At 43.3% G+C, this 25,780-nt stretch overlaps 1 protein-coding gene across 1 annotated transcript in view; it reads right to left on the bottom strand.

The window, feature by feature from the left end:
- Positions 1–358: 358 nt before the first annotated feature.
- The window catches only part of anos1 (anosmin 1), a gene marked incomplete at its 5' end in the record, with an annotated part of 37,776 nt that continues 12,354 nt past the window's right edge, over positions 359–25,780 (bottom strand). Inside the window, 12 exons of the mRNA XM_079230704.1 lie at positions 359–1,546; positions 2,648–2,789; positions 3,469–3,689; positions 4,141–4,312; positions 5,453–5,541; positions 8,111–8,257; positions 8,933–9,077; positions 10,734–10,939; positions 13,471–13,600; positions 13,967–14,151; positions 18,613–18,835; positions 19,150–19,212. Of these exons, the coding sequence (XP_079086830.1) occupies positions 1,488–1,546; positions 2,648–2,789; positions 3,469–3,689; positions 4,141–4,312; positions 5,453–5,541; positions 8,111–8,257; positions 8,933–9,077; positions 10,734–10,939; positions 13,471–13,600; positions 13,967–14,151; positions 18,613–18,835; positions 19,150–19,212 (1,782 nt within the window). The 3' untranslated portion in view covers positions 359–1,487. The remainder of the gene's footprint in view (positions 1,547–2,647; positions 2,790–3,468; positions 3,690–4,140; positions 4,313–5,452; positions 5,542–8,110; positions 8,258–8,932; positions 9,078–10,733; positions 10,940–13,470; positions 13,601–13,966; positions 14,152–18,612; positions 18,836–19,149; positions 19,213–25,780) is intronic.

The following is a 25,780-nucleotide window of genomic DNA, read 5'->3' as shown; positions in this document are numbered from 1 at the left end:
TGGCTTTATTTGCTTGTAAACATTCCCACTTTTAATTTCATGAGGGTGAAAGGCTGCTGAGCAGCGGAGGGACTTAATGCTTTTCTAACACAAAAGTGCTCTGAGAAGCAAAGTATTCTGCTGAAGGGTGACGACCTCAGCGATGGTAAATCCACTCGGGCTGTTGAGCTAGATGACCTGTTTATTTGGACTTGCAGAGTGAATGTATCAGGCTCCTAGACGGATCAGTGAATATGTTGTACTCAGAGTCGGCCATGACGGCTCTTACAGCCAAAATAAGCAACATTAACTGCCAAATAGTTGAGCACGAGGAGGAGAAGCATGTCTGTTTACTTCAATTAAACAAACAGCAAAGAGAACTGGTTAAGGATTATTTATTACTTAGCATTTTGTACAGTTTCTACCATGGAAAAATAACATGTAACATTAGACTGTATTTACAATTCCATTTTTACAAAATGTCTTTACAAGATTTTTTTGCCGGTTCAAAAACTTGAGACTAGAACACACGGAACATACACATTCACACACATCCAAACCAAACTTTGTAATACACACATAAATAAATATAGACATTCACTGACTGTTCCACGACAAATATTTCTACAGCCAAGAACATGTACAATTCATCATTTCCACACAAGTTATAATTTCATTAATAAACATTACGTATTACTCCCAATATAATTCTTTGTTAATCTTTTAATGAAATATTGCTAACATACTGAAAAGAGGTAACACAGACATTATTTCATGCCAACAGAATGCTAACGGTTGTCATGCAAAACCATTACGAGCTTTCAATTTGAAGCAAGTAATTCATTTACAGTTCAAAAAATCAAATGTACTACATGCAACATACTATGTGAAATATTCTGGGTTAGACAACAATGACTTTAGTTACATTATCCATCAGTACTGACTGTATGCCTAAGCGCCTCTTTAATGGGTAACACAAAATAAATAGATGAATTTCTACTTTTCTTTCTTCGTGAATAAACAAATGTTTTACAGTTCTGGCATTTCCGACCATCCATGTTCAATCATCACTGAATGTTTTTCTTTAGACCATGACCTAATTGCGTTTTGCTGATCAACTGATTGAATTGGAATTTTGATAATACCGTGTGGCTGCGTATGAGGACAGCTGGATCACAACTATTTAAGGGGTTCCCATAACTTACTAACCTGATGAGTTTGGGGAGCTGTGTACTAACAAACGCAGAATATGAGACCTTGCAGTATAAATTTCACTGTACAGACCAACCCGTCCGCTGACATGCACCAGTCAAGGGAGAGGGGTTAAGAAGGAATAGCTGATGTGTTGTGGAGCCAGGAGAAGATGGACCCATATTTCACAAGCAGGGGGGGTCAGTTCATGGTCTGGTGCACTGTGTTTCTGTTTGGTTCCACACATTCCTTCCCTGACAGACAGGAGCAGAGAGCCACTGATGCTTCTCCCTATTGGGTTTGCCTCAACTTGCATCTCAGTGCCTCTCTACTGATGGCTTCTGGTGGTGGGAGTGGTGTTGCCGGAGCCTGGGCCCTAGAAAAACACACATTATCAGAGTTTCAGACCTATGCAGTATAAATGTGCTTGTTTTGCTACTGGCTGTTGTTGAATCATGGCAGTGGATAACCTGTTATCTAGGTCATAAATACTTTTTACATCCTCTCTTTTTGCTGAGCTAAACATCCAGCGTTAAGTGTGTCTTCTTTGTACAAATGATGTTGCGGAACAAAAAGCAATGAGCCACAAGCACAGCATCTTTTCCTAAAACTGCAGATTTTTTGGCAACTTGGAGGATGCAGAAACAAGCTGTAAACATTGACATATTACCCCTTTACAAAGTTGAAATTACATTTATTTAGAGTTGTGTTTCTGGAACTCTGGATGTAAGACCAATATCCACTCTTCTTCTGGCTTTGTTTTGCTCTCTACCAATCCATTAAGGAAAAATATCAAACTCTTCAGCTGCTAAATGCTCCACTATGATGCTGGGCAAGTAGCCTAACAGTATAGGTTTTTAGAAATGTTTCACAGTAAAAGCTGCTCGTTGTGTCTGGAAAACGGCACGGGACACAAAACCAGCTGAAGGATACCAAAACACTCCAGAGAGGAACTGCTGTAATTCTGTTTATTCATCGCTTTAGGTGACCCATTTCTACTAGGCATGTGACATGAGCCATTGTTGATATTAATAGTTTGACATTTTGGGAACTATGCATATTTTCTTTCAGGTAAATGATTATTTGTGCAAGACCAGTTCTCGGCTCTGAACGGTTGCTAGTAGCATGTTAATGAGTGAGCTATAGAAGTGTGGCGGTGGATTTTGTTAACGTAGGACAAAGCTGTTTCTTCCCGTTTTCCTCTTTGAGCAAAACAAACCGGCTGCTAGCTGTAGCTTTATATTCATTGCAGATGTCAGAGTAGTATCAATCTTCTAATCTAACTATAACAATTTTAACTTAAATAAAAAAATATCAAACTATTGCTTTTAAGGATAAATGAAAGATATACAGTATGCTGTTAGCACTGAGCAGTAACAGCCACTGAATAAAACCAAACAGCAAACTTTAATGGAAGTAAAAAAAAAATCACATTAGAGGACGTGATGGAGCATCAAAGACGGTGACAGTGACTTACGGTGTTGAATGACTGGTAATATGTTTGGGGTCTGAAAGGTCTTGACGGTGGCAGGACCTTCCCCTCCAGTTGTTATGACCTGCACCTCCAGTCTGTAGTAGGTGGATGGCCGCAGGTTGGACACAACGAGCAAGTTATGATCCTGCCGAGTGAGGGAGAAGAGCAGCAAAAGACACACAATCAGTTTAAATACAACAGAACATGCATTTGAATGGGCCGTAAAACAGGGGAGTATCGGCTGCAGAGATGTCGTTTCACAATCCACGGACAAAAACAAAGACTTTGTTTTCATAAGGCTTGCTGTCTCTCCGTTTTGGCTGCCAGCTTGATAAAGTGTGCGGTGGGTGGGTATATTTATAGACGAGCTCTAGAGGCTGGGAGGTGCAGATAGGCGGAACGTGTTGTTGATGGAGCAGATTATGTCAAAGAGACGCTTTTTGGGAGCTCTCACGGAGGATGAAAGAGGAAGACGTGCAAGCAGACGTAGAGGAGGAAAACTTCCAGCAGGACACAACACCTCCTCAGATCTCTCCCTGTGCCTGTCTACACACACCATTGCTTATCCAAAGATCTGTGCAAGGAGGCCACAACATTGTTATCCTCAAATCACCCTCACCTCTGACAGATGCTGTGAAATCAAAAGCTGAAAATACTAGAACATACCGTAGGGACAATTTACAGACTATACATGACAGTATGGTCCCTGGGATAAGGGACACATATTCATTTGGCAGCAATAAAAAAAAAACAGCCTTCATTATGGCTATTATGGGAGTAAAAATAGAAAAAGATCAATCCTGTTTGAATGAAAATAGACTTACTGGAGGCAAGATCTGGGACTGGGAGATGATGCTGTTGGGCAGGCTGTTTTGCCGGCTTTCTGTGGTGATCTCGGCCCAGGTGACTTGGAAGCCTGTGATTCGCTGATGGAGAGCCACCCGAGACACGCGCCACAGGAAGTTGCCAGTGATGTTTCCCTCAATGATGGAGAAAGAGGCCGTCAGGTTCTCTGGCTTAGCCAAAACCTTTGGAACCCCTGGAGCTGTGAGGAGAAAGGTGGTCTCAGTCAGGGTTTTTGTTATTAAAAAAGTAGTTTAACATTCTGGAAAGTGCACTTTCTTGCCAAGAAGATTGATACCACTTATGACTGTAACTAGTGAGCTTCAAAGCTGCTTGTATGCAGGTTCTGTTACCTTTGGACAGAGTTAGACTGGCTGTTTTCTCCTGGTCACAGTCTTTGTGCTAAGCTAAGCTAAGCTAACATGCTTCTTGTGGTACGTGGTAGCTTCATATTTCCCGTACAGACACCAGAGTGTCATCTTCTCATTTAACTCTTGGCAAGAAAGCAAGTAAGTGCATTTCCTGAAATGTTGAGTGTATAGATTTTGTCCATCGTGATGATAATAATATGCTACGGTGTCTGATTACTGTCAGCACTAATACAGATCAATTTCAATATGACCTGTATACGCCGCACACAGCTGAGTACTCACCTCCCTCCCCCGGGCAGGGGATGTGCTTGTGAGTCTTGCTACGGATGGTAGCACAGGATGGTGTGAGGAAGGTGGTGCTCTCGTCCTTGGAGCGTCTCTTAGACTTCAGCATGTGAACGGTGACTTTGTACTTGCAGGAGAACAGCAGGCCTGGGAGGTTGATGTAGTTCTCCTGAGCCAAGAAACACATCATTCAGCCCTGATGACTTTGACATGTCACCCAGGTCAGGTCCCATGGAGCTTCAGAGATAATTAAATACACAGCGCGGGGCAGATCACATTCCCGCTCAGGCCTCAGGAACATGCCCCACATTACAGGATCACTTTGAACACTCACATGGTAGGGGTTAGACCACTATCCTTCTATTCAACTTACAATATAAATGATTTTTTTTATATAGCTTCCACATGTGGCATAAACATGACTTAATTAAGAAGCAGCAACCAAAGGGAATACTTTTAACAGACTGGCCTGTAAATCCCTGTTAATGAATGCTCTGCTGCCGTCTTACACTTAACAGTCATTTCAAACTTTAATCATCTATTGATTTCAACAAGAAAACGCCTTTCTCATCTGATTCGAGGAAACAAAACAAAAAAATCCTGCTGACTAGCAGATTTAGATCTTGCATTTGCAATAAAGAAGTTCTACATTAATAGGCAGTCCCTTGAGAGTGTGTGTGTGTATATTCTCTCTGATATGAAACAGCTTTGATTAAAAGGGAATGAGGCGCTGTGCTCACATAAAAGCACAAGCCTGGAATCCTTCCCAGCGATCTATAGAAAATGTACATTTCCTAGCAACCACAGCGCTGGTCCCCAAAGAATGTGTTGATTGCCAGGCCTCTGCCATCCTGTATCAGCCTGAGCCCAAGCAGTTAACCCCCACACCCCCCACACCCACAGACGCTCCCAACCCATACACAGACTCCACTGCACGCTACAAGAAAAAGCCCCATGCACAATGCATGGCTGGGGCCGTTGGAGGTGAATCACCCCCCCCCCCCTTCCGGGAAACATTGTTTAAGTAAATGCGTTTTATTGGCCAACACACTGCATGCCTGACCACACGACTGAGTCATAATATTCAAAACACCAGCCAGGACTTTGTCTAGTCCAACGCAACAGGGCTTCAGGCTCACTCAGCAGAGTTGTTTTCTTTAGCGGTGCTGTCCTTTCTAAGCATCAGACAAAAGGTTAGGCGCGTGCTTTGCATAGCACAGAGCTGCTGATCACGCTGCAGCTCTGTGCTTTACACTCTGTGGTCTGACCTGCAGTCGGAAGGTGTGTGAAATGGCTGACGCAGACTAACCTGCGTGACAGATTTCTCCGGTCCTCGGGTCTCGTTGTGGCTGCAGTACTCCGGCATCCACTGGACATGGTAGCGACTCACAGCGGGGTCTGTCAAAAAAGGGGAGGATGAAAAGGGTCAATATGTCACATCATACAATAAAAGATACAACTGAGAAGAGCAAGATGTATTTCGGTATTACTCATAAAAATATGTATTAACGAGCAGAATGGCCCTTGTCAGTTTTATATTATTGTGTCACCGTATTAATGACTAGAGTCAAAGATAATTAGTGTATCAACAAAAAGTCTACTGAGAGCAATTTCTTTATGAAGCAAAAATTGCTAATATTTACGGGTTATAGGTCCTCAAATGAAAACATTTGCTGCTTTTCTCTTTATAGCAACACAAATTGTGCTTTGGACTTTTGGCGAAGCTGGCCCCAGTCTTCACTATGTTCTACAAAAAGCTGATCAATAATCAATCCTCCTTTAGCATGACACTGCATTATAAACTGAACGTATGCGTCTTCACTTGCTTTGTAAAAAAAAGAGCCTCAAATGAATATGATGGTCAAATAAAGGGAGTCACGTGAAAGGTACAACTGCCCCTCTAACTCTGAAGTATAGTGTTAACGTAAAGTAGCCATCGATATCTTAACATGCTACCTTAGGACATTACTGGTGTAACTTTACATAGTTATGTAACACCATGGCACCCACTGAACATTAACCAGATATCAAAAGATAGTTATACAGGCCAAAATTATTAACTGATGGGTATCTCACAAATTACAACACTCCCTATCTCAGATCTGATATCACTATTTCCATTACTGATAATCACGATAACTCTAGTCTCTAAAAAATTCAATAAAAACATGAAAGAACTTCCTTCTTTATCTTTACATTAGTTTATCCACATGCTTTTCCTGCTTCCGAAACCTTTCCTTTTTTTGCTGAAGGCTTAATTCCCAACCCAAACTTCAGCTCACTTCAACTTGAAGGATTTGCGTTCTCATCAGTGGAGGGACAGCCTCGGTCATGCTGCTACACAGAAGCTCTCACTCGCTTCATTACTGTACAGTAGCTCATCAGCAGTGTTTATCTGCCCATCACCCTCATCTTATGTTGCTAGATTTATTATTATTTTAACTGTGTCGCTTGAATATGTGAAATATTTCTCCAATTAATAATTGAGTCTATCCTATGTTCGCCCCTCGGCGGGGGCCTGGGTTGTGGAGGGGGAGATAAAAGGGGTCCTTTGAAGGCTTAGACACAGATCTGGCACGTGGAGCCCCTGAGCTCTTTGGAAGCAGAAGAGAGGAATTACAGGGAACCGGGAAATCGTGGGGAAAAAATAAACAAGATATGCTTAGCCGGGTCTGACAGAGAGGGGAAGTGGTATGTAAAACAAGAAACGGGACATGGAAATCAGGTAAGGAACAGAACCTCAGCAGTGTTCGATAAATCATGGCTGGAAGCGAGCCTAAAAAGTGCCGCCGTGGCCGGACTACTGTCTTTTTTCTGGGTGTTGGGCAGACAGCGATATATTATCTGAGCTGCTGTACAGTACAGTTCTCTTTCGTCTGATGGAGACAACCCAGAGGCCGGGCTGCTGCGGATCACAGAGACAATGAGTGAGAGTTTAATCATGGTTCAGTTAACCTGTCCCTTCTCACAAACCAGATGTCCAGAGACTATAACTCTGCGGGCCATCTGCATGTCTGTATGTTTACAGTAGTGGAACCCAGGTTGTCAGAGTCAAAGCCAGGGTCATCCTTCACACTAATGAGTGGCAGTGGCACACATACATGTGGCAGACCAGCACTGCACACAAGAGACAGAGAGAGAAGCTGGACCAGGATTAACTCTGCACTGCAACACTGTGATTCCCAAGCCACACTTGATCCCCGTCAGCATCACTCAGCTCTCTGAGTCCAGGCCAACCTCGCTAACAGCTCTGGGCCAACTCCATCTTCCCCTTCTGTCTCTCCCTCACTCTGATTCAGCAGTTGGTGTCTCACCAGGCCTCCTTCAGCCAGGTTTTGCATTCTTGACTCTAAGATGTGGAGTTTGGCTTAGGCGATGACATATATTAGTAACATAACATAGACCAGTGAATGGGACTTGACAGGTTACCCTGAGAGCATGGCTTTCAAGGTTTCCATATTTCCACTCTGGTGAGGGTTGGGGAATGGACGCCGCAGGGACAGGCATTCCTACTGGCTTTAACCCTTTGCGGTGCTGCAACCCACAACTGTTTCTGTTCCCAATGACATCAGGTCTTGTAAAACAAAACGGACCGCTTCAGCTCTAATTCGAGGGGGAGAGGATCTATTAAATACAGCTGTCAATAAATCTCATCGCACGGCTCAGGCTCTGCGTTTATTGTTCTTGTTACTAAACGGTGGCTCGGTGCTAACAGTCCATGTGCCGGTTTACACCAATTTGCCCAGCTCTCACATTTTCTGGGCTCTCACAATGACACATTGTATCATTTATTTAATTTACACCATCTGATACCACACTTATAAAAAGGAATCTTCCATTGTTTGAATCACTGAGAATCGTCCCTAACACTTAATTATGGTGTACGTGAGTCATAGTGATTGATGGGCATAATGGGGTGCTAAATAGATTCCAACAAAGCTGTAAATCAATATTGCAGAGTACATACCTCCCCGGTTCTTCCAGTAGACACGGACCTGCAGCTGGCCATCCTGGTAGAAGGGTGTGCCTACCTCTAAAGGGCCAGAGGGGCGTTTGGCCAAGGTCGAACCAAGAGGGGAAATCTCCTCCTTCTTTGACTTGAGCACTGATTTTACTGGGAAGAGAAAAGAGAAATATTTGCTGCTGTAGCTAAGACAGTGACTGTGTTGTGCCAAACTCTCCAGCACGGTAACAAAAACACACATTATTTATTTGTAATATCACAGCAGCTACAACACGTTCTTTCTGCATAAACGTGGTGTAACTCAATGGGTACACACGGTACTGCGTAACACGGCCAAGGTTAGAGATTCAACTCCCTCTTGAGACACATATGCTTAAAATGAACAAACTCGTAATGCTGAGGCTTGGTCTGGAGACCTAAACACAGAGGAGCTTCGACTAAATGCAGATGTGATGTCAGCGCACCTCGGCCATTTCTTCTTTTTTGCAATTCTCATGATGATCGTTTGCCTGAAGACTCTCAAGGAAAACAAACAAACAAAAAGAAAATTGGATTTTGCTAGACTGATTCAGTCAAATACTTTTAGTAGTACATGACCTTAATCTTAATTGCACTTACTACCCATGATTAAGTTGCCACGTAGCCTTGGCTATGTCACTTTCTGAGTCAACTATTAACCAAAATTAAGGTGATTTAGACAACGGCAAATCAATAAATGTCGACACAAGTTAGTCTGGACCAAAGTGAAGTGCCATCCCCAGTTTCTAAAAACACATAACAAGCCTGACAGCTGAATTTTCGAGGAATATTAGCACCAATGTTTACCTGACTCGTTATTCTTGCTGGTGCTGAAGTGGAGAGAAGCCTTGGAGCTCTTCAGACGCACCTGTCCCCAGTAGGTGACGGCCTGCAACTCCACGGTGTAACTGCAGTTTTGTTGCAGTCCCTCCAGTTGCACCCAGCTGTGAGCCTGCAGCAATGGAAAACACTTGCATGTTGGCTTTTGTATGTTATCACACTGTCACTTGAGGCTCCTTTCAAAGCGCCGTCATGGTACCCGTCATAGTACCAGCTCAGCCAGCCGGGGCCTGTGGGAAAGCCCTGCTTATTAGGAACACATGTGGAGCTGGGGAAGGTATCGTGGCGAAGAGATAGGCTTCAGGCCCTCGTGAGGGAGCCGTGTTATCAGAGACTCCCAGGGCTTCCTCACTGTGTTGGACTTGTAGCATTCCACCAGCAGTGTGAGCTTGATGAATTCTTGTTATTGACTGTGCGTGTTTTGACATTCCTCTACCAGCAGGCTGCTTTCAAAGGCCCGAGGTGCCAAAGTGGAAACCAGTAGTACATGTGTCAATGGGTGTCTGGTGTCTCCCACCTCTATCTCCTGTGTGCCACATCTGCGACGCATTTCATAGACTAATTCAGGAGAAGACTCCATAGAGGTGTGTGTGAACCGTCTAGACAATCTGTCTTTCTGCTCGAGTCTGGAATGAAATGCTCCTCACAGATACTAAACCACAGGTATGTGCTATCAGGTCACATGATATTGGATGTATTGTGCAAATGGCTCACGAAGAGAGTCTGTAATTTATGAAGACAGTCTACGATTTATCTATACGGTCAAGGGGTTTATCCTAAAAACAATTACATTTGACAACAAATACTATCAAAATATTATTCTGTGGCTTTCTGAGTTGTCCAAGCCAGGAAGTCGGACTTTGTAAGCCTTTAGCTTGCCTGTTTGTTTAAGCATATAAAACCAAATTGCATTTATCCTTTCTTTGTGATTGCAAGTGGGGAGCTTTGTCTATGTTACGTTCCTCCAAAAGGGCCATAAACTCTTCTTTCACTCTGGAGTGTTGAGAAAGTTCCATTATGCAAACTAAAATGATTCAAGGCATTAACAGTAGGAATCGTGTCTATTTCCCTTAAAAAATATATATTTATTTTATTATTAGAGAATGTTTCTTAGATGTTTTGTTCTGTTTACACTAAGTCTCGCCTTAGTTTAAATATGCTATTAGCATTAAAGTAAAAGCTAATAGAATATGAAGTATAGTTATATAAATACTTGACTTTGAGACTATTGAGATCTATGTTTAAAATACAACAAATAAATACATAAACTTGTGCACAACTTCCGAAATAGCTGATTACACAATGAAAAAAACTGATTAGGAAATAACGAAAGTTCCAAAATACAAAACTGCAAAAAAGGGAACATTACAAATTGAGATATTTAAGAAACACAGACCTTGAAATTGTGATTTATAACTATAAATATGGCTATTTATCACACTTAATGTGTTTTCTTTCAAAGCTTAATAGTGCATTTAAGGTTTCTTTCATCAGTATATTAAAACAATGAATAACACATTGTATCAATCTGTGTGTGATTGATAGCCATGCAAGTTTATAAATAAAGGCAATTCCTATTCCGTGTTTATCTTCCACTGAAGGCATTCACAGTGATGTGATGAGGCTAGAGGAAAAGATCCTGAGATCATTCTGGATAAGTTGCGGAAAGAGAGAGGGAGAGAGAGAGAGAGAGAGAGAGAGAGAGAGAGAGAGAGAGGGGAAAAGGAAGAGAGAGAACACATCACTGAGAGACGGGTGAGGAGATTACCCCGTTGGTGGTCTTTCTCCTTTTCTTCTTGGATGGCACCAGTGACTTGGTGGGCACAGTCCAGCTCCAGAAGACTTTGTAGTGATGTATGGGGATATCGGGCTCCTCCGGCACGGTCCAGTTGAGACGGGCTGTCACCAGGCCTTCGTCACCCAGCGTCACGTTGCTGACACGCAGGCTGGCCGGGCTCGGAGGGGCGGATGGATCTGTAGACATAGCACCGAGATGAAACAACACAGTCAGCGCGGTACATCTGTAGACGTTTAGAGTGGAAGACAAAAAAGGCCTCTGGTTCTTGTATGTGACAAATCTTGAGCCAAGGCAAGTATAATTTCAGGTCGAGTGCATTACAGGCCAAGGCACCTTTCACCACTCGCGAGTCGGCATTGGAGTTAGGGAGGGGGACCAGTATGACACTGTGTGAAGCAATTAGTCCTCCACTGACAATCTGCCACGAGATGTTATGACAGGTGTCATGTCACGTCTATGACGGCGTTCGGCAGGACCGAGAGTGCAGGCCAGGGGTTAACAAACACATGCAGCTCACTTTGGCTCCAGACTCAGCATTCCTGTACTCTAACTAACGTGTGTGTGTGTGTGTGTGTGTGTGTGTGTGTGTGTAAAGATGGTTCTGAACCCTGCTGAATGTGCTGTGAGCCAGCTGATGTCAGCCTCAGAGTGCAGGAGGAGAGGCAGGGCCACATGCCAAATGCCAGACCAGAGGGAATGGCCCCGTAATGAGAAAATGATTCACGGCACAGCCCGGTCGGCTCTCCTCTCCTCCTGCCCTCTCCCACCTGAAGCACATTTAATCCAGTCAAACAGCACAAGTGGACACATCGGTTCTCCAGACCAGCTGATATCGGCTGTGCAAGATAAATAAGCAGTCCGTTCTTAAAAATTGCCTTAACAGAGAATGGTAGTGCAAAATTGCAATCAGATGATATGGCCTCGCTAGATAAATAACAATGGCAAGACAGAATGGCTGATGGGAGCTCATCAAATCCATGACAGCTCCCATCAATCTATCAACGTTCTGGCACTGATTGGCCTGATTGGAGATCGGCTTCCATCCCTGCAGCAGAATCTTTTTCCCACCTGGTGTCTGGCTGTTTGACAGCCTCCCAGAACACTCTGGGGAGTAAATGCATGACGAGGGAATGACAGGGCAGGTCAGCACGCACACACGCACGCCACCAGAACACACCGATACTTTCTGTATTTGGCACAGGTGTCCAGTATTCGGCACAACACGGTAGTACTCCAGGTGTTTGCCAGTGCTCCACAACTCTATGTATGTATGGATGAATATATGACATTGGTTTGGTAGAGTATGTTGATGTGCATGGTGCATTAGATAGTTGACCAAATTAAAATGGTCCATACAACAAAGACACTATTTTACGCAATATACCTAGAAAAGACACTTAACTCAGGGCTGCGTGTGTCTGAACTGGCGGGCACAGGTCCTGCCTCTACATGTCAAACAAACACTGTATCTGATCTGGATCAGATTCAATCTAGACACATTATATTCACAACTCAGTAATCCATGGGAACCACACTACAATTGGCCGTTGCTTTAACAAATGCCACCTGCAGCACAACACTGGGATTCAGCGTCATTCAACGCTGAAAGTGCAGCGTACAGGAGCAGAGCGGCAACACAGGATGCCATCAGAGCCTGTTCTCTAATCTGTGGCAAAGATCTGAAGCGCGACTACGTTACGTCACTCCCTCTGGAAGCAAGACAACACTTGCATTCATTTGAAACCTGCAATATCCTGACTAATTCAGACATATTACATTTTATATGACCATAAAAAGGGGGAAACCCCTCCTTTGAAGACATAAATAAATATCTGGTTTCAACGCAGAAAAAATACGTTTTCCACACCCAGTCGCTCCTCATTACTCACATTCTACTTGGCAACTGCATGAATTACCATTTCCACTTAGCTCACTGGGTAAATGTGCTGAAGCTGCGTAGGGGAAGCTCTTACAATCCAGGTTAACAGGGTTAACAAAATAATTCAAAGGTTAACTTCCTTGATACAGTTTTGAATAAACACATCTAAGCAGTGTGAACCCACGCAGTCAGAAGTGATAGATGTATGTTTGGCTTTACCAATCATATTTCAGTCACAATCTGATTTCTGACCAATTTTGAACACTAAAACTTTTGTCCTCTAAAGCAGTGGTTCTCAACCTTTTTTCAGTGCTGTGGAATAACCAGCGCAAAGCAATTTTGCTTGAAAAAACGTAATACACAGCGCTGTGCCATCAGTGTCTAATTTAATATAGAATATTACAATTCAGTTGAAGAACGTACACATATTGTATTGAATATTTATTAAATAACTATTTTTAAAGGATTTTTGAATTTATGCTTATTTTAAATATATCTTTTTTTAAATCACCGCTTGGGGTACTAGTACCCCGATTTGAGAACCACTGCTCTAAAGAGAGACAAGGTGCAGGTAATGGAAACTGATTTTTTATTTTTTTATTTTTTCAAGACAATCCAAAGACAAAATTCCCTTGGGTCTGTGATAAAGAAACCTCCACCACATACACTTGGTTTGTATGGTCAGCTAACAAATTAAATCAGCTATTAAAACTCTTTCCCAAAGGCTCCACCTGTTCCAAGGTCTTAACCATAACAAATGGAGGGCACTGGGTGTCAAACAGGAACTTAAGGCCACACACACATGCATATGTATACACACACACAGACCTCTGGAGGAGCGGAAGTGTTTGCTGGGCGCAGTGAAGCCGCGGGTCCCGTGGACATTGACTGCAGCAACTCTGAACTGGTACCATCTGCTGGCTCTGATGTCGGACAGTTGGACGCGCTCCTCTGCAGTCTGAGGGACAGATGGGGGGGTGGGAGAGAAAACCACAGGGGTCAGGGTTCATACAGGGTCACAGCCCCATGTGAGTTCGCTGCCACATCAGTCATCTGTATGTTTCTCTTTGCCAAAATTTCAAAGCCACTGTGACTGTGAGGAATGTGCAACCGTGTGCAACAGTCTGTCAGTGCACTGCAGCACTTTCACAGCTGCAGCATGTGGCACGCCGGGACATGTGAAGCTGACATTTCTTAGTGATCCAAATCCCAAATGTCTGATCAAAAGAATCCCTCATTTGATGGGATCTACAAAGCAAAACATGTTTCATCTTTCTGACGTGCTTCAGGGTTTCTTTCGCATGTGCGCTGTGTAGATTCCTACCTGTGCCACAGTCTGCCACTCGGTGGCATCGTCCTCGCTGGGGTGGATGCCATAATTCCAGCGGCGCTGCACCACATAGAGGACGGGCTCCACGGAAATGTTGAACTTGGAGGACCAGCGGATCTCCAGCTGACCCGACGGCTGCTCCAAAAACCCTAGCTCTTTCCTGGGCTTCAGAGGGACTCCTAAAAGTACAAGCAAGACAGACGATACCATGAGGAGTTAATATCACCACTGTGTGGAACACTGCAGGTGAACTTCTACATGAAATGTGTTGTTTTCCTTTCTTGACTGGAAAGATAAATGACACCATCAGAGTTGAACAGATTCAGATTTGAAAATGAGACATGACCTCACCGCAATAGATTTAATTCATGCTGCGGGTCAACAGCATCATCTTTCTACTGTGACAGATCGTGATATTTCCTGGCCAGAGGAACGTGTTTTAGTAGCTGCGCTTCTTAGTAATGACACAGATAGTTTGCATCTAGGTATGCGAGACGGTGGGCGTAATGATTCCCTCTCTTGCAGACACAAGATACACTCGTGCAAACATACACGCATGCTTACAAAGTTCATTTGCATCATTGAGCTTCACATTCAGCTTTTCAGAGGAAGTGGATGTGGCCATGTGCAATAAATTTGGGATTTATGAAGTGCAGGACTGGGCCAAATGCTCAGCCAAGTCAGATTGACTCCCTCAAGTAAATTTATTGTGGTGGAGACGTAGTGAGTTGTTGATTGAGCGTCGGGCACAGTGATAATGAGATGGAGATTGGAAAAGCGAGTTTTAAAGTACAGTAGAAGGCTGAATACATCCCGCAGTTCTCAATAAATCAACTTCAGACCGCTATGTTGGACCTTTGTCCCTGTTGCGCGGCCCACAACCACTCCGCACTTATAAACAGCATTAACACATGCTCAAGGCTACTGCGGCGTGTCGGTAAACAACATATTCAAGACTGTGTTTTGTATGCAGAGCGCTTAATCGTCTTATATCCCTATTCAGTCTTCACACAAGGCATGTAAAAAGTGATTGATGCATATAAAATCCTCGAAGATTGAGGACGGTCCTTGAGCCACGTGCTTATGGAGTCAGTACTTTGTCCCGCTGCTAACAGCTTTCTGCACACGAACAGCTGGGGGTCATTGTGCTGTGGTTTCACAGCTCTGCGGTCGTGTGTGTGTCTGTGTGTTTGTGTGTGTGTGTGTGTGTGTGTGTGTGTCTGCTCGCGAACAAACGTGTCACATTTCCTGTGCAATACTGAACACCAAGGTAACCACAGCATTCCTACCTCTCCCTCTGTCTTAGCTCATCTTTCCACAAAGTCACACAAGTACTCCTGCAAAGCACAAACTACACAAAAATGCAAACACACACACACACACACACACACATATCTCTCTTCCGCAATACGTGGGAGGGCAACGAACACTTTCCCTCAGCTTTCTCTTTCCAAAGATAACTTTTGGGTCAGGTTTGGTCCAAGAATCATACAGCATTCATTTTTCAATGGCTGCACGCTTCCTCCAAACCGTGATGTAACTGCTGCTGAAGCAAGAGTACGGCGTCCATTCATGTCTTAATCATGCCATCAATTACACTCCAGGAATATAATTCTCAATACTCACGCACATACTTTCATAATGACTGCTCTAATCACAAGTGTTGAGGGAAAAACTATACAAACACTGCGTGTAGCATGAGGAGATACCATAATCTGATGGACGGATTAACTCTCTGAATTGTTGTGACAGTGAGAGGATAAATCTCGCTGAATTAAATTTCCCTCTGACATCTACATTTTTCACATATTCTTTTATTTGAACCACCCCTCCAGCTCCTCTGCCAGTTTCTCTCACAGTATAGTGCAGCAATGTGCACTGCTTTTGATCAGAAAACACTCCAGTAACACATACTGTAAGTTGGGTTACATCACAGGCTGTTTCTTGAAATGAGAGAACTATATGGAAATGGAAGACGTGGAAGAGCCCAATAAACCAGCTATCGGAAGCACACCCCCGCACATACATCTTCGAGACGGCATTACAGATGAAGTGTAACAGCATCAGGCTCTATTGATGTAAAAAAAGAAGAAGCTTTGTTGCTCATCAAAAACCCAGTGGGGGTCCAGCGTCTCAGACTTTTTTTTCTCTTTCAATGACATACATGTGGGCTGGGTCCCCTAACCTGAACACACACACACACACACACACACACACACACACACACACACACACACACACACACACACACACACACACACACACACACACACACACACATCTGAGAGTGATCTCAGTGGGGGAAACGCTTCATTTCTCCTCGCTTGTGTTTGCTAATGGCTTCCAGCATCAAGGCTCATCATGGCAAAGACTACACACAGACAGACTTGTGCACACATAGAAACGATTACGCTCTTCAACCCATGAGCAACTAATTAGACCTTTAACACTGAATTCCAGCCGGACTTTCACCAGAACGTTCAGTGTAATTCAGTGAAAATGCAGCGCTGACGGCGAACCGCCATGAGCTCAGCATTTGGACTAAAAATCAGCGTGTAGGCTGCTTGATTTGAAGGTCTCGCAGTGTGGTGAATGGTTTTCATTGACTGGGTAACTGTGTTGAATTGTTCAAGGTTACGCCTGCTTTCATCTTCCTCCGATTAACGTGCTGTTCATCTTTGCATTTCCAAATCAAATGAAAATACGAGCGTGCTCTTCTGTGTGCACAAAATAACATGCTTTTGCGACTACACACAGTAAAACATGCTTACTCGTATACTGCAGTGTAATTCAAAGCACACACAGTCGATCACTGCTGCGGTTCAAAGCTTGATTTAGACTCATCTTTCCAGCGCTCTCACTTCAACATCTCCTCAACTTTGTTATGGCCTCAGGCTGCCAGCAATTGTGCGCAGATAGTGTATATAATATAGTTCCAGCTCCCATCTCCAAGTTCAGAGGCTATTGGTTCTCTCACATAACAGCTCAGCACCCTCAGAACATCAGGACGCCTTGGGCAGCACCATTAAACTCTTTTACTGGAGCAAAGATTCCTGGGTACATCTGTGTCTGTGAAACCCTCAAGCTTATCCAGCAAATTCAAGGCTGAATATATATTCCAATTTACAACAGGAACAGCACGAGGGATGTGTGGGTGAAGCGCAATACAAAGAGATGAAATAAAGATTTATGACTCTGAGCAAGTTGTCAAGAATTGTTCAAGATAAGATGGAATTTGCGTCGTCGAGATTTAAAACTAATGTTTGACAGTGAGGGATGAATTGGTTCAACACGGTTTATGAAAATGATGCAAACTGCAACATTTAATCACATTAAAAGCCACACGTTAGCATTGGACCATTACCAGTTATGACACGTCATTTATTGAGAAAGATAAATAGAGGAGGAGGGAGTATCCATAATTCAGCTGGAGAACTGTTTTAATCTGGTCCCCCTTGGAAACAGGAGCAATGATTAAATGAAGAGATGAGTTGCTGAGTGCACAGACAATTAAGCAACTTTATCAGTGCACACAGTGTAACGTGTAACACTGAGTGCATCCTAGTCGGTGAGCCTGGCTCCCTGTCAAACTCCCTTCTTCCTGTAATTAATAAATGATGTTTGTGTTTATGTTTCTCATTAGTGTTTTGCATCATAAACTATCAATTCATTTTCATTTAAACCTGCAATACATTTTTTGGGCCACTTGGGGGAAGCGGAGATTAGTTTTGAATGCAACATTGACATATCACCTTTTAATGGTAATATGTCAAACTTTTTAGCAGTTGCTTATTTACACATCCAACAGTAACAGAGCAACGTTATCATTTATTTGAAGTTGTTCAGGTGCTAATTTTTTGTTGGTTCCTTATTAGGAACGACACAAATTTTCATTTGATCCATTTATATTATTGTTGTTGATGCTGTTATTATAATTTTAAGGAAATCTATTACCACACGACTGCCACACTTATTGACATCATTTTCACAAATGTTCATGACCCAATAACCAGTGGTTAATCAACTTTTAATCAGTGATCATCTTCCTATTTTGTGATCGTACATCATTTAAAGGTTTACTGCCTTCCTGTAAATTGGTAAGAATACCAACAGCCAGGATAAGGTGTTTGTTGATGATCCTAATCAGGCCTATGATGCATTTTTTGTTCACATTCTTATTATACAATAAACATTGTCCTATTAAGAAGTGCTGGGGGAAGGATAAATACATAGGATAGCCATGGATGATTAAAAGTCTGCAAATAGTTTTTGGGTAATCAAAACAAATTAGATGGGGATATTGAATAAAGACACTGTGATGATAAAATTTAAAGAGTTGTTGAGACAAAATTCCTTGGGGTTGTGATCAATCATAAAATAACTTAGAGACAACATATTGACTATATTAACAGTAAAATGTCGAAGTCAATAGCAATACTGAATCTAAAACTGTATTAACTTATAATGCCTTGCATATAATTTATATCTCACTTCGTTACATATGTTATTGCGTGGAGGTGTGGGGTCAACCAAAAAAAACCTTCAGAAATGTAACGTGTTACAATTATAACAATTTGTAATGTCAAAAAGATGATATTGCAATACAATGTGGTGCAGGGTTATACCCTTTATAATATTACCTTTGTAGAGGTTCTTTGGCAGCTGGCAGGTGTGGCCACAGCCGTTGGAGCAGCACTTCTTCACGGCTGAACACTCTCCATCCTCCTCACAGCTCTCCACGCAGGCTGCTGCAAAGCCGCTGGCCTTCTCTGGGGCCGGACAGTCGCCTTGCTTCACCCCCTCCACTGACTTTAGGAACTCACAGCTCGTAAGACACTCGTAGTGTTTCTTGGGAAAGAGCGGCTAGTAGGGGGAGGATGAGAAGGAGGAAGGGAAAATATATGTCAGATTACTTTTACAGACCGACCTGCCTGCCTGCAAACAGGCAGCTCTGTGAGCAAACAGGGATTGTCCTGTTTACATTTCAGCGTATGACTCACCAGAGCGGTGGGTGCATTTGAACCGCTTTGATTCAGCCTCACAGAGTGTCATTACAGCGCAGAAAGAGTTACTTCACACTCCTCTCAAACTTTCCTCTTATTGAATTTTCCCACTAAGTATGAAAAGCTCAAACACTTCAGTCTGAGGCGACCATGATATTTGTGGTAGTGACCTACCTCGCATAAATCCTGGCACTGGTTTTCCTTCAGGTCCCAGGTTTCCTTGCAGGGCTCCAGGCACTGTGAAACGGAGAGAAGGGTGTCAGTTCTTCAAAGAGCCAGCCACATCAAAGAGCCAATGCTGCGGAGATGGTGCCTTCTGTGCTCGGGCGCTGGCTGCCTGACAGACACCTCACTCAGCCACTTCCCCTGCACGTTCAAAACAACCAGTCACACCTCTTTTTGTTACAGATCTCTGGCATACCTTCAAAGCACATAAACCATCTCCTGCGAAAAGCAAACATAGGGCAATGGGGTTGTCCGTTATGAGCAGTCAGGCACACCCTTGCTGCATCTAGAAATCTACTGATGCTTTGGATTTGGTGTGTCCTGACGGGTTCTTTCTTCATGCCTTAACACTCCTAACCTCCCATATATCCGACGCCTCGTTCTCATCCCACCACTTCTGCTGCTCATGTCTGGGCCTGATACACTCTGGCACTGGCACCAACCTCTCTTCTCTTTACCACGCGGGACAGAGAGTGCTTCGTAAATGATACACTTGGTTTAATGTTCTTGGGATTCCCTTATTTGACACGTGGAACAAATCTACTGAATGCTTGGCATAGGCATGGGATAAAAGCAAAACCTCAGCATGAGTGGAACTCAAAGTCATTTTGCCAAACATAATGGGATGATAAACTTGAAAATGTTGAAAATGAACTTCACCAATCTAGTCAAACTCCTCTTGCTTTAAATACTACAACTCACACTGGATGGATCAAATTCAATAAAAGCGAACGCAATTCAACACAAAGGTCCATGCTTGTCCAATAGAATCAGGCAGATGCTGCTGTAGGAAAGAGAATATGTTCAGATGGGACTGAGAGAAGCAAGGGTTTTATATGCTCCCGTTGCTGGCCACAAAGAGCTGGTGTGAAAGAGAAGAGCAGGCTAAGTCAAACAGTCAAACCACTGCCAGGCTGCTTCTATGCTGCACTGGGAGCAGCCCAAACCACACCAACCAGAGACCTGCCAAAGTCACTCATTCAACTCTATTTAATTTAGACTCCTGCACCAGTTACACTACTGAGAGGCCCAGCAGTACATTTTCAACGCATTCTTCATCTGGGACAGTCCAATAGGTTCGTTCAGTGGGAGAGGGAGATAAATCTCCCGAAAAAAAGGTAATCAGAACAACATAGTGTTATGTTAAGTACCGTACTGAGGAGTGGTGAAATGAGGGCACCCACTGAAGGAGTATATTTTAAGTTGATGTAAGAAATTTCACATCTCAGTCAGGGGGCAGAGTAGTATTTATGACTTTAATTTGCTCATTAACCAACTCCGTCGTTATTATGCCATTGCCAGGGAAAAGTTTATTTGCTTTTTATGGGGTGCGATGGACGGGCACACGGTGAAACATAAACCTTGCTTCTGGAGGACGATGCTGCAATCAGGATCATGTACACTGCCAGCTCTACAATTACACTGAGCTTCAGCTCTCGGCTTTGCCCAGCCTCATCTCGGGAAGCCCTGTGTGGACAATGTGTTGAGTGTGGAGCAGCCGGCTCCAGACGGTGGATGAGGCTGGGAGGGAAGGTACTTTCTTAATTACTTCATAGCAATATAGACATCCATCTAGTGATATTATAACATATCAAGTGCCGGAGGGATTATTGGACACCTTGGAGGGAGAGTGTATAGTTATGACAGCTGAGAGCTCCAAAAGAAAGTAATGCGGTTTCCACAGAGCTGATCAGGTGAAACCACTGGAACACCTCAGAGATTTAAGATGACATATGAGCTCAATTGTGCTGTCAAAGCTATGCTTCAGCACCCAGAGAGTAAATGCAGTTTTGTCATCATCTGCTATTAATAATATGGTGACCTTATATCATTAATTCCCATTCTCAATTGTGTCCTCTGAGAGGAGAGCCTGCAGCGAAGACGGGCAGTAGCAGCAACATCAGCATCCCAGCCTCACACTATCACGGCGGAGGAACAATGAGGTGTTGAGGCAATAACTGTGTGCCGCACCAGTGTCTGAAGGACGTCCAGCCAATAGACGCACATGTTAAAGCCCCCAAATCCCTTCTACAAATCACTGAACATACACACATAAGCCAGGGGATCAAGCTCATTTTACTCATTGAATGATCTTGTGTGCACGGACTGAATGCATTCCTTTGGCTTTTCATGAGGATGAATCTTTTTCTGGTTCACCACAATCACAACTATACAAGTGAAAATTGAATCATCGTTACTTCGAGATGCTCGGGCTTGCATGCCAAGCAGCATGAATTAACACCGCACATTGCGTACCAGAGATATTGCAACACAGATCAGAATGCTGGCTGTGTTCATAGTGTTGTCTCACCCTAAGAGTCTCCGTTTTTATTTTTAACTCTTCAAGGCTGCTGAAATCTAACAGGAAGTTGTATATAAAAAGCTTATATATCATAAGGAGAGTTTTTTTTTTTTGCTGAATGAGCGGTAACATCGTAAATGGCACTCTTAAAAAGCGATGAGCATTTGTGTGGAGGCAGTGAGAGCTCCCTGCAGGTGTGCTGAAAACTGACAATCTGTCAGCGTTTCACCCCAGCCACACCCACAACCTGACATTCAAGGAGGGAAGAGGAGGGCCGACGACAGATGTCTTGCCAAAGCAAATAGGACGGCTGTATATAATTACAAAGGTGCTCTCATCAATCAATTGCCTGATTCCTATTTGCAGAGTTTGGTACTCGATGTAAAACCATCGTACCAATGCCGACAAAAGCACGCTTGGATAGTGCCATGACATGTTTCTATAAGTCTTGTGCAATTAGTTGGCAAATATTAGTTGGCCCCTTCGAGGCTTGGAGCCCTCAAACATCTGGTCATCTTGCGCCGTCGATAGCTGGGATAGTGTGACTTCTGAGATCTATTCTGGGATAACAGACCATGGAACTGGAGTAGAGGACATAATTGAGCTGGACATAGTGTATCTGCTGGGTTTGGGTGCCAATGTCTGGGTTTCCCTCAAGCAAATCTCTCCAGCTGGCAACACAGCTACCATCTGTTTGAATAGCGTAAGGAATGCATGTAATCATCCAATGATATGTTAACATATCTCCGAACAAATTTCTACTTAAAAGACACAACTGGTTCTACTTTGAGATGTAAACAAGAGCATGGGGTTGCTTCTGTTTACCAGAGCCCTTAGTCTTAACAAAAGCATTTGAGCGGCTGATTTCCCCTTTGTCCCCTTATCTTCCTACCCAACAGTGACACATTCTGCATGGTTAAGTAGGAACATCCATAGCGGTCTTTCACTCCCCATTTCACGCTGTAATAAAACGCAGCAGTTGTTACTCTGGGGGACCCTGAAAGGCATTCTGTGGGGCCGATGAGAGAGTCAGGCTGAATGGCAGCCAATGCCACAGCCCATCTTCACTTTGTCATCACTGGGACGAGGCCGAGGGGGTGAAGAGGGGGAAGATGGGGTAAGAAAAGGGAAAGAGACTGGGGGGGTTGGTTGGTTAGTGTGCACGGAACGACCTTTCCCCGCCACTGGAGCATAGTTATCTCCACCCATCATAAAACTGCTAACTGCCCCAAGTGGGTGACTGGAATAACATAAACTATGAAAAAGCACATATATAAAATGTCACAAAAGTGCTTTGTTTTAGTTAATGAAGCATGAACTTCTATCAGTCGAGATTGCCCCCGGGCTTAACAATACACAGTGTATGCAAAATAAATGATGGGTGGTAATTCATGCTGATGCAGATGACATTTTGCCAGAACACATTAGTACAGTCATAGGAAGATGAATGAGACGGCTATGACTGATTCTGTTATTTAGTCAATTAAATTCAGCAGACACAAAACCATGCACCCGTACATGTGGGTTCCTGCATCTAAAAATATGAACTTCTCAAACTTGTTTTTCACTGTTATCCGAGCCGAACGTATCAATCCCAGCACTGATGGTCAGAGAAGCTAGAGTGGTGCCAACAGGCTTTTACAAGGTGCCTTTGCGGTCCCTTGGGGCCGACCAGCAGCTGTCTGCTTCTCTGGGAGACTCAGATATAGAGGAATCTCTGTTGTTGATCACCCATATTGTAAATCCCACCTCCTCCAATCTCAGTGAGTTATGGCTATTTTCTGCTGCCCCGGCGCTTTTCACACTCCCTGCAACCGGACTCAATTATTCCGGCAGGTCTCGGCCCTCTGCTCATATCTATCGACCCATCCGGGAGCGAGTCGTCGAGCTCTGCTCTCCCCTCTACTGAAATTAGGCACTTACTCCACATATTCCCTCACTTCTCACTCTATTTCACTTTCATTTGCCTGTCATCTCCCCTCGTCGACCACCGTTTCTTATCGGCCTTTCATTCTCTTACACTCCTAGACCACGTCCGCTGTAATCTTGACACATTTTAAAAACACATATTTTCCCTCCTTTTTTTGCCTTCTATCTGCACTTAGCCAGGGAGAACATGCTCAGAAGAAAATGGATGTTTTCCAAAACTCTTTCCAAAGTAGATACATTTGAAAACACCGGGCTCACATTGCAGAGCAAACAAAGAATTATCTTTTTATCATGTGATACATCTTTCACAAACATGGCCATCGCACTTTCACTTGCCAGCAATGTTACGGGGCCATGTTTCTGTAACCTCTAACTTATTTTATTTTGTGTATTTTCTAGGCCTACAGCCAACCGCACAACACAGGCGATGCTACGTACACGTTTTGTGCACTAGTAAAAAAAATCCCATCTCGGTCTGCAGATAATGGAGAGACATTTTAAAGCCTGGATTTGAGTTCGCCATTCAATGCAATCTTGGCAAAATATATATTTAGTCAAGGTGGTGGAGGAAGAGTTGCAAGCAACCCAACCACCATGTCTGAATGCAAGCAGTTCCACCCTGCGTACCTTTGACATTTTATCAAAGAACACTTTACTGATGATGGCTGGAAGAGTTTTACCCTTTTGAAGAGCCAGTTTCCTAACACCGCCTATGCACAAAGCACTGCATGCCCAAAATAAGCTCTACGACATTAAGCCTTAAACCGCACAAAGCCTTTATGGCAAATTCACTTTTTATACTTCAATTGTGCATTTAGTTATTATAAACAGAATGGAAACCTGTGTGGAGGGTTTTGGCAATCTGAGACACAAAGCAATTTACAGGGAGTCAGAAGTCACGAAACTTAGCTTTCAAGTAGCGCCGCAACTAACAGAACTTACCACTAACTGATCAGTTAATCATTTTGTCAATCAAATGTCAGAACTTTGAAAAATGCCCATTATAATTTACCAGAGCCCACAGTTACTATTTCAAATTGCTTGCTTTATCCGATCAACCACCCCAAGCCCAAAGATATTCAGCATATTAAACACATTGTTTCCAAATTGTGGTGGTGGTGCACAACTTCTTTGTTGGAAACCCATGATAGAAGATGGAAGAACTTGCTTGGCATTGAGAACATTTGTAAAACTAAAAAGCACTAAGATGGATAAAAACTTTAGACAGGTGAATACATATTTTCAAATTCATCCGCATTACAATGGACATGACGCTGCACTCTCTGCCGGTCTGTGGAAAGCCACAATGAGGACCATCACTAATGAGGATTTCTCCTATTTCCTCCACAATTCTCATGCAGGCCCTACTTCAAGCTGCCTTTCAGAATTTAAAGTCAGCTTGATTTCCATCCAAAAACAAAACAGAGTAGCCTGCCTAAAATCTTTGCAGTTGCTGATGATCACAGACTGAAAGTTATTTCTTCAGTTTCTGGAGCTGTGATCTGTAAGAGTGTAAAATCATACGATAGCAAGGCTTTCCAATACATCTCTGACGTGCCATTGAGTTCCAAACAACTGTAAAAATATGGCGTGCAAATCAGGAAGAAGATCTCCCGGTCCTGAGCTGTTATAAAGTCTAGACACGCCATTTCCTCAATTCTGCGCGACCTTATAGTGTCTTAAATCCATGAGATATCGCGTCATTAATTTCTGCACTGCTGTAAATGAGTGAGTGTGTGAGCAGACACTGGATCAAGTAGATCAACAAGATTAACAGCTTGCTAACTTGAGATGCGAGTGTGCAACTCTATCCACAGCAAGGCTCACATGGGTGCTGATAAATATGAAATGAGATTCCCCAATGAGCAGAAGGTTGCTTATCTAAATGGCAAAATATGATTTAGTTAATTGTGTTCGAGCTGTTGGAATTATTCCCAGTCAATGTTGATGTTTCATTTGCAACGTGAACTAACAGGAAAAAGCTGTGTGTGTCAATGAAAGTTCATCTTAAATATTCATACAAAGTTTTGGTCTGATATTTGAGGGGGTGCACCGATAAAACCATACCGCAGTGGTTGCTGTGAGGTTTTCTATTCTGCAATTACATAAGCATAATTACATAATTTGCTCCCACTGCTGAAGTGTATGATGCCTGTATGGGGTGCCAGATAAACATATCAGTGTCCGTCTTTCTCCCAAAGCTGCAGGTGTCCAAACTGAATGGGAATTTGTCATTAGGTGCCGTAGATGCCTGCATCACTTCTGTCATAGCTGGTCTGTGGAAGGACAAGCTTTCTGTTAAAAACATGCTGCAGCACCTGAAAAATAAAACTCTAAATGGTTTTGACC

Source organism: Taurulus bubalis (assembly GCF_910589615.1).
Source record: "Taurulus bubalis genome assembly, chromosome: 15".
NCBI lineage: Eukaryota > Metazoa > Chordata > Actinopteri > Perciformes > Cottidae > Taurulus > Taurulus bubalis.
The sequence above is the reverse complement of the archived record's forward strand: the minus strand, read 5'-3'. Positions and strand labels throughout refer to the sequence as shown.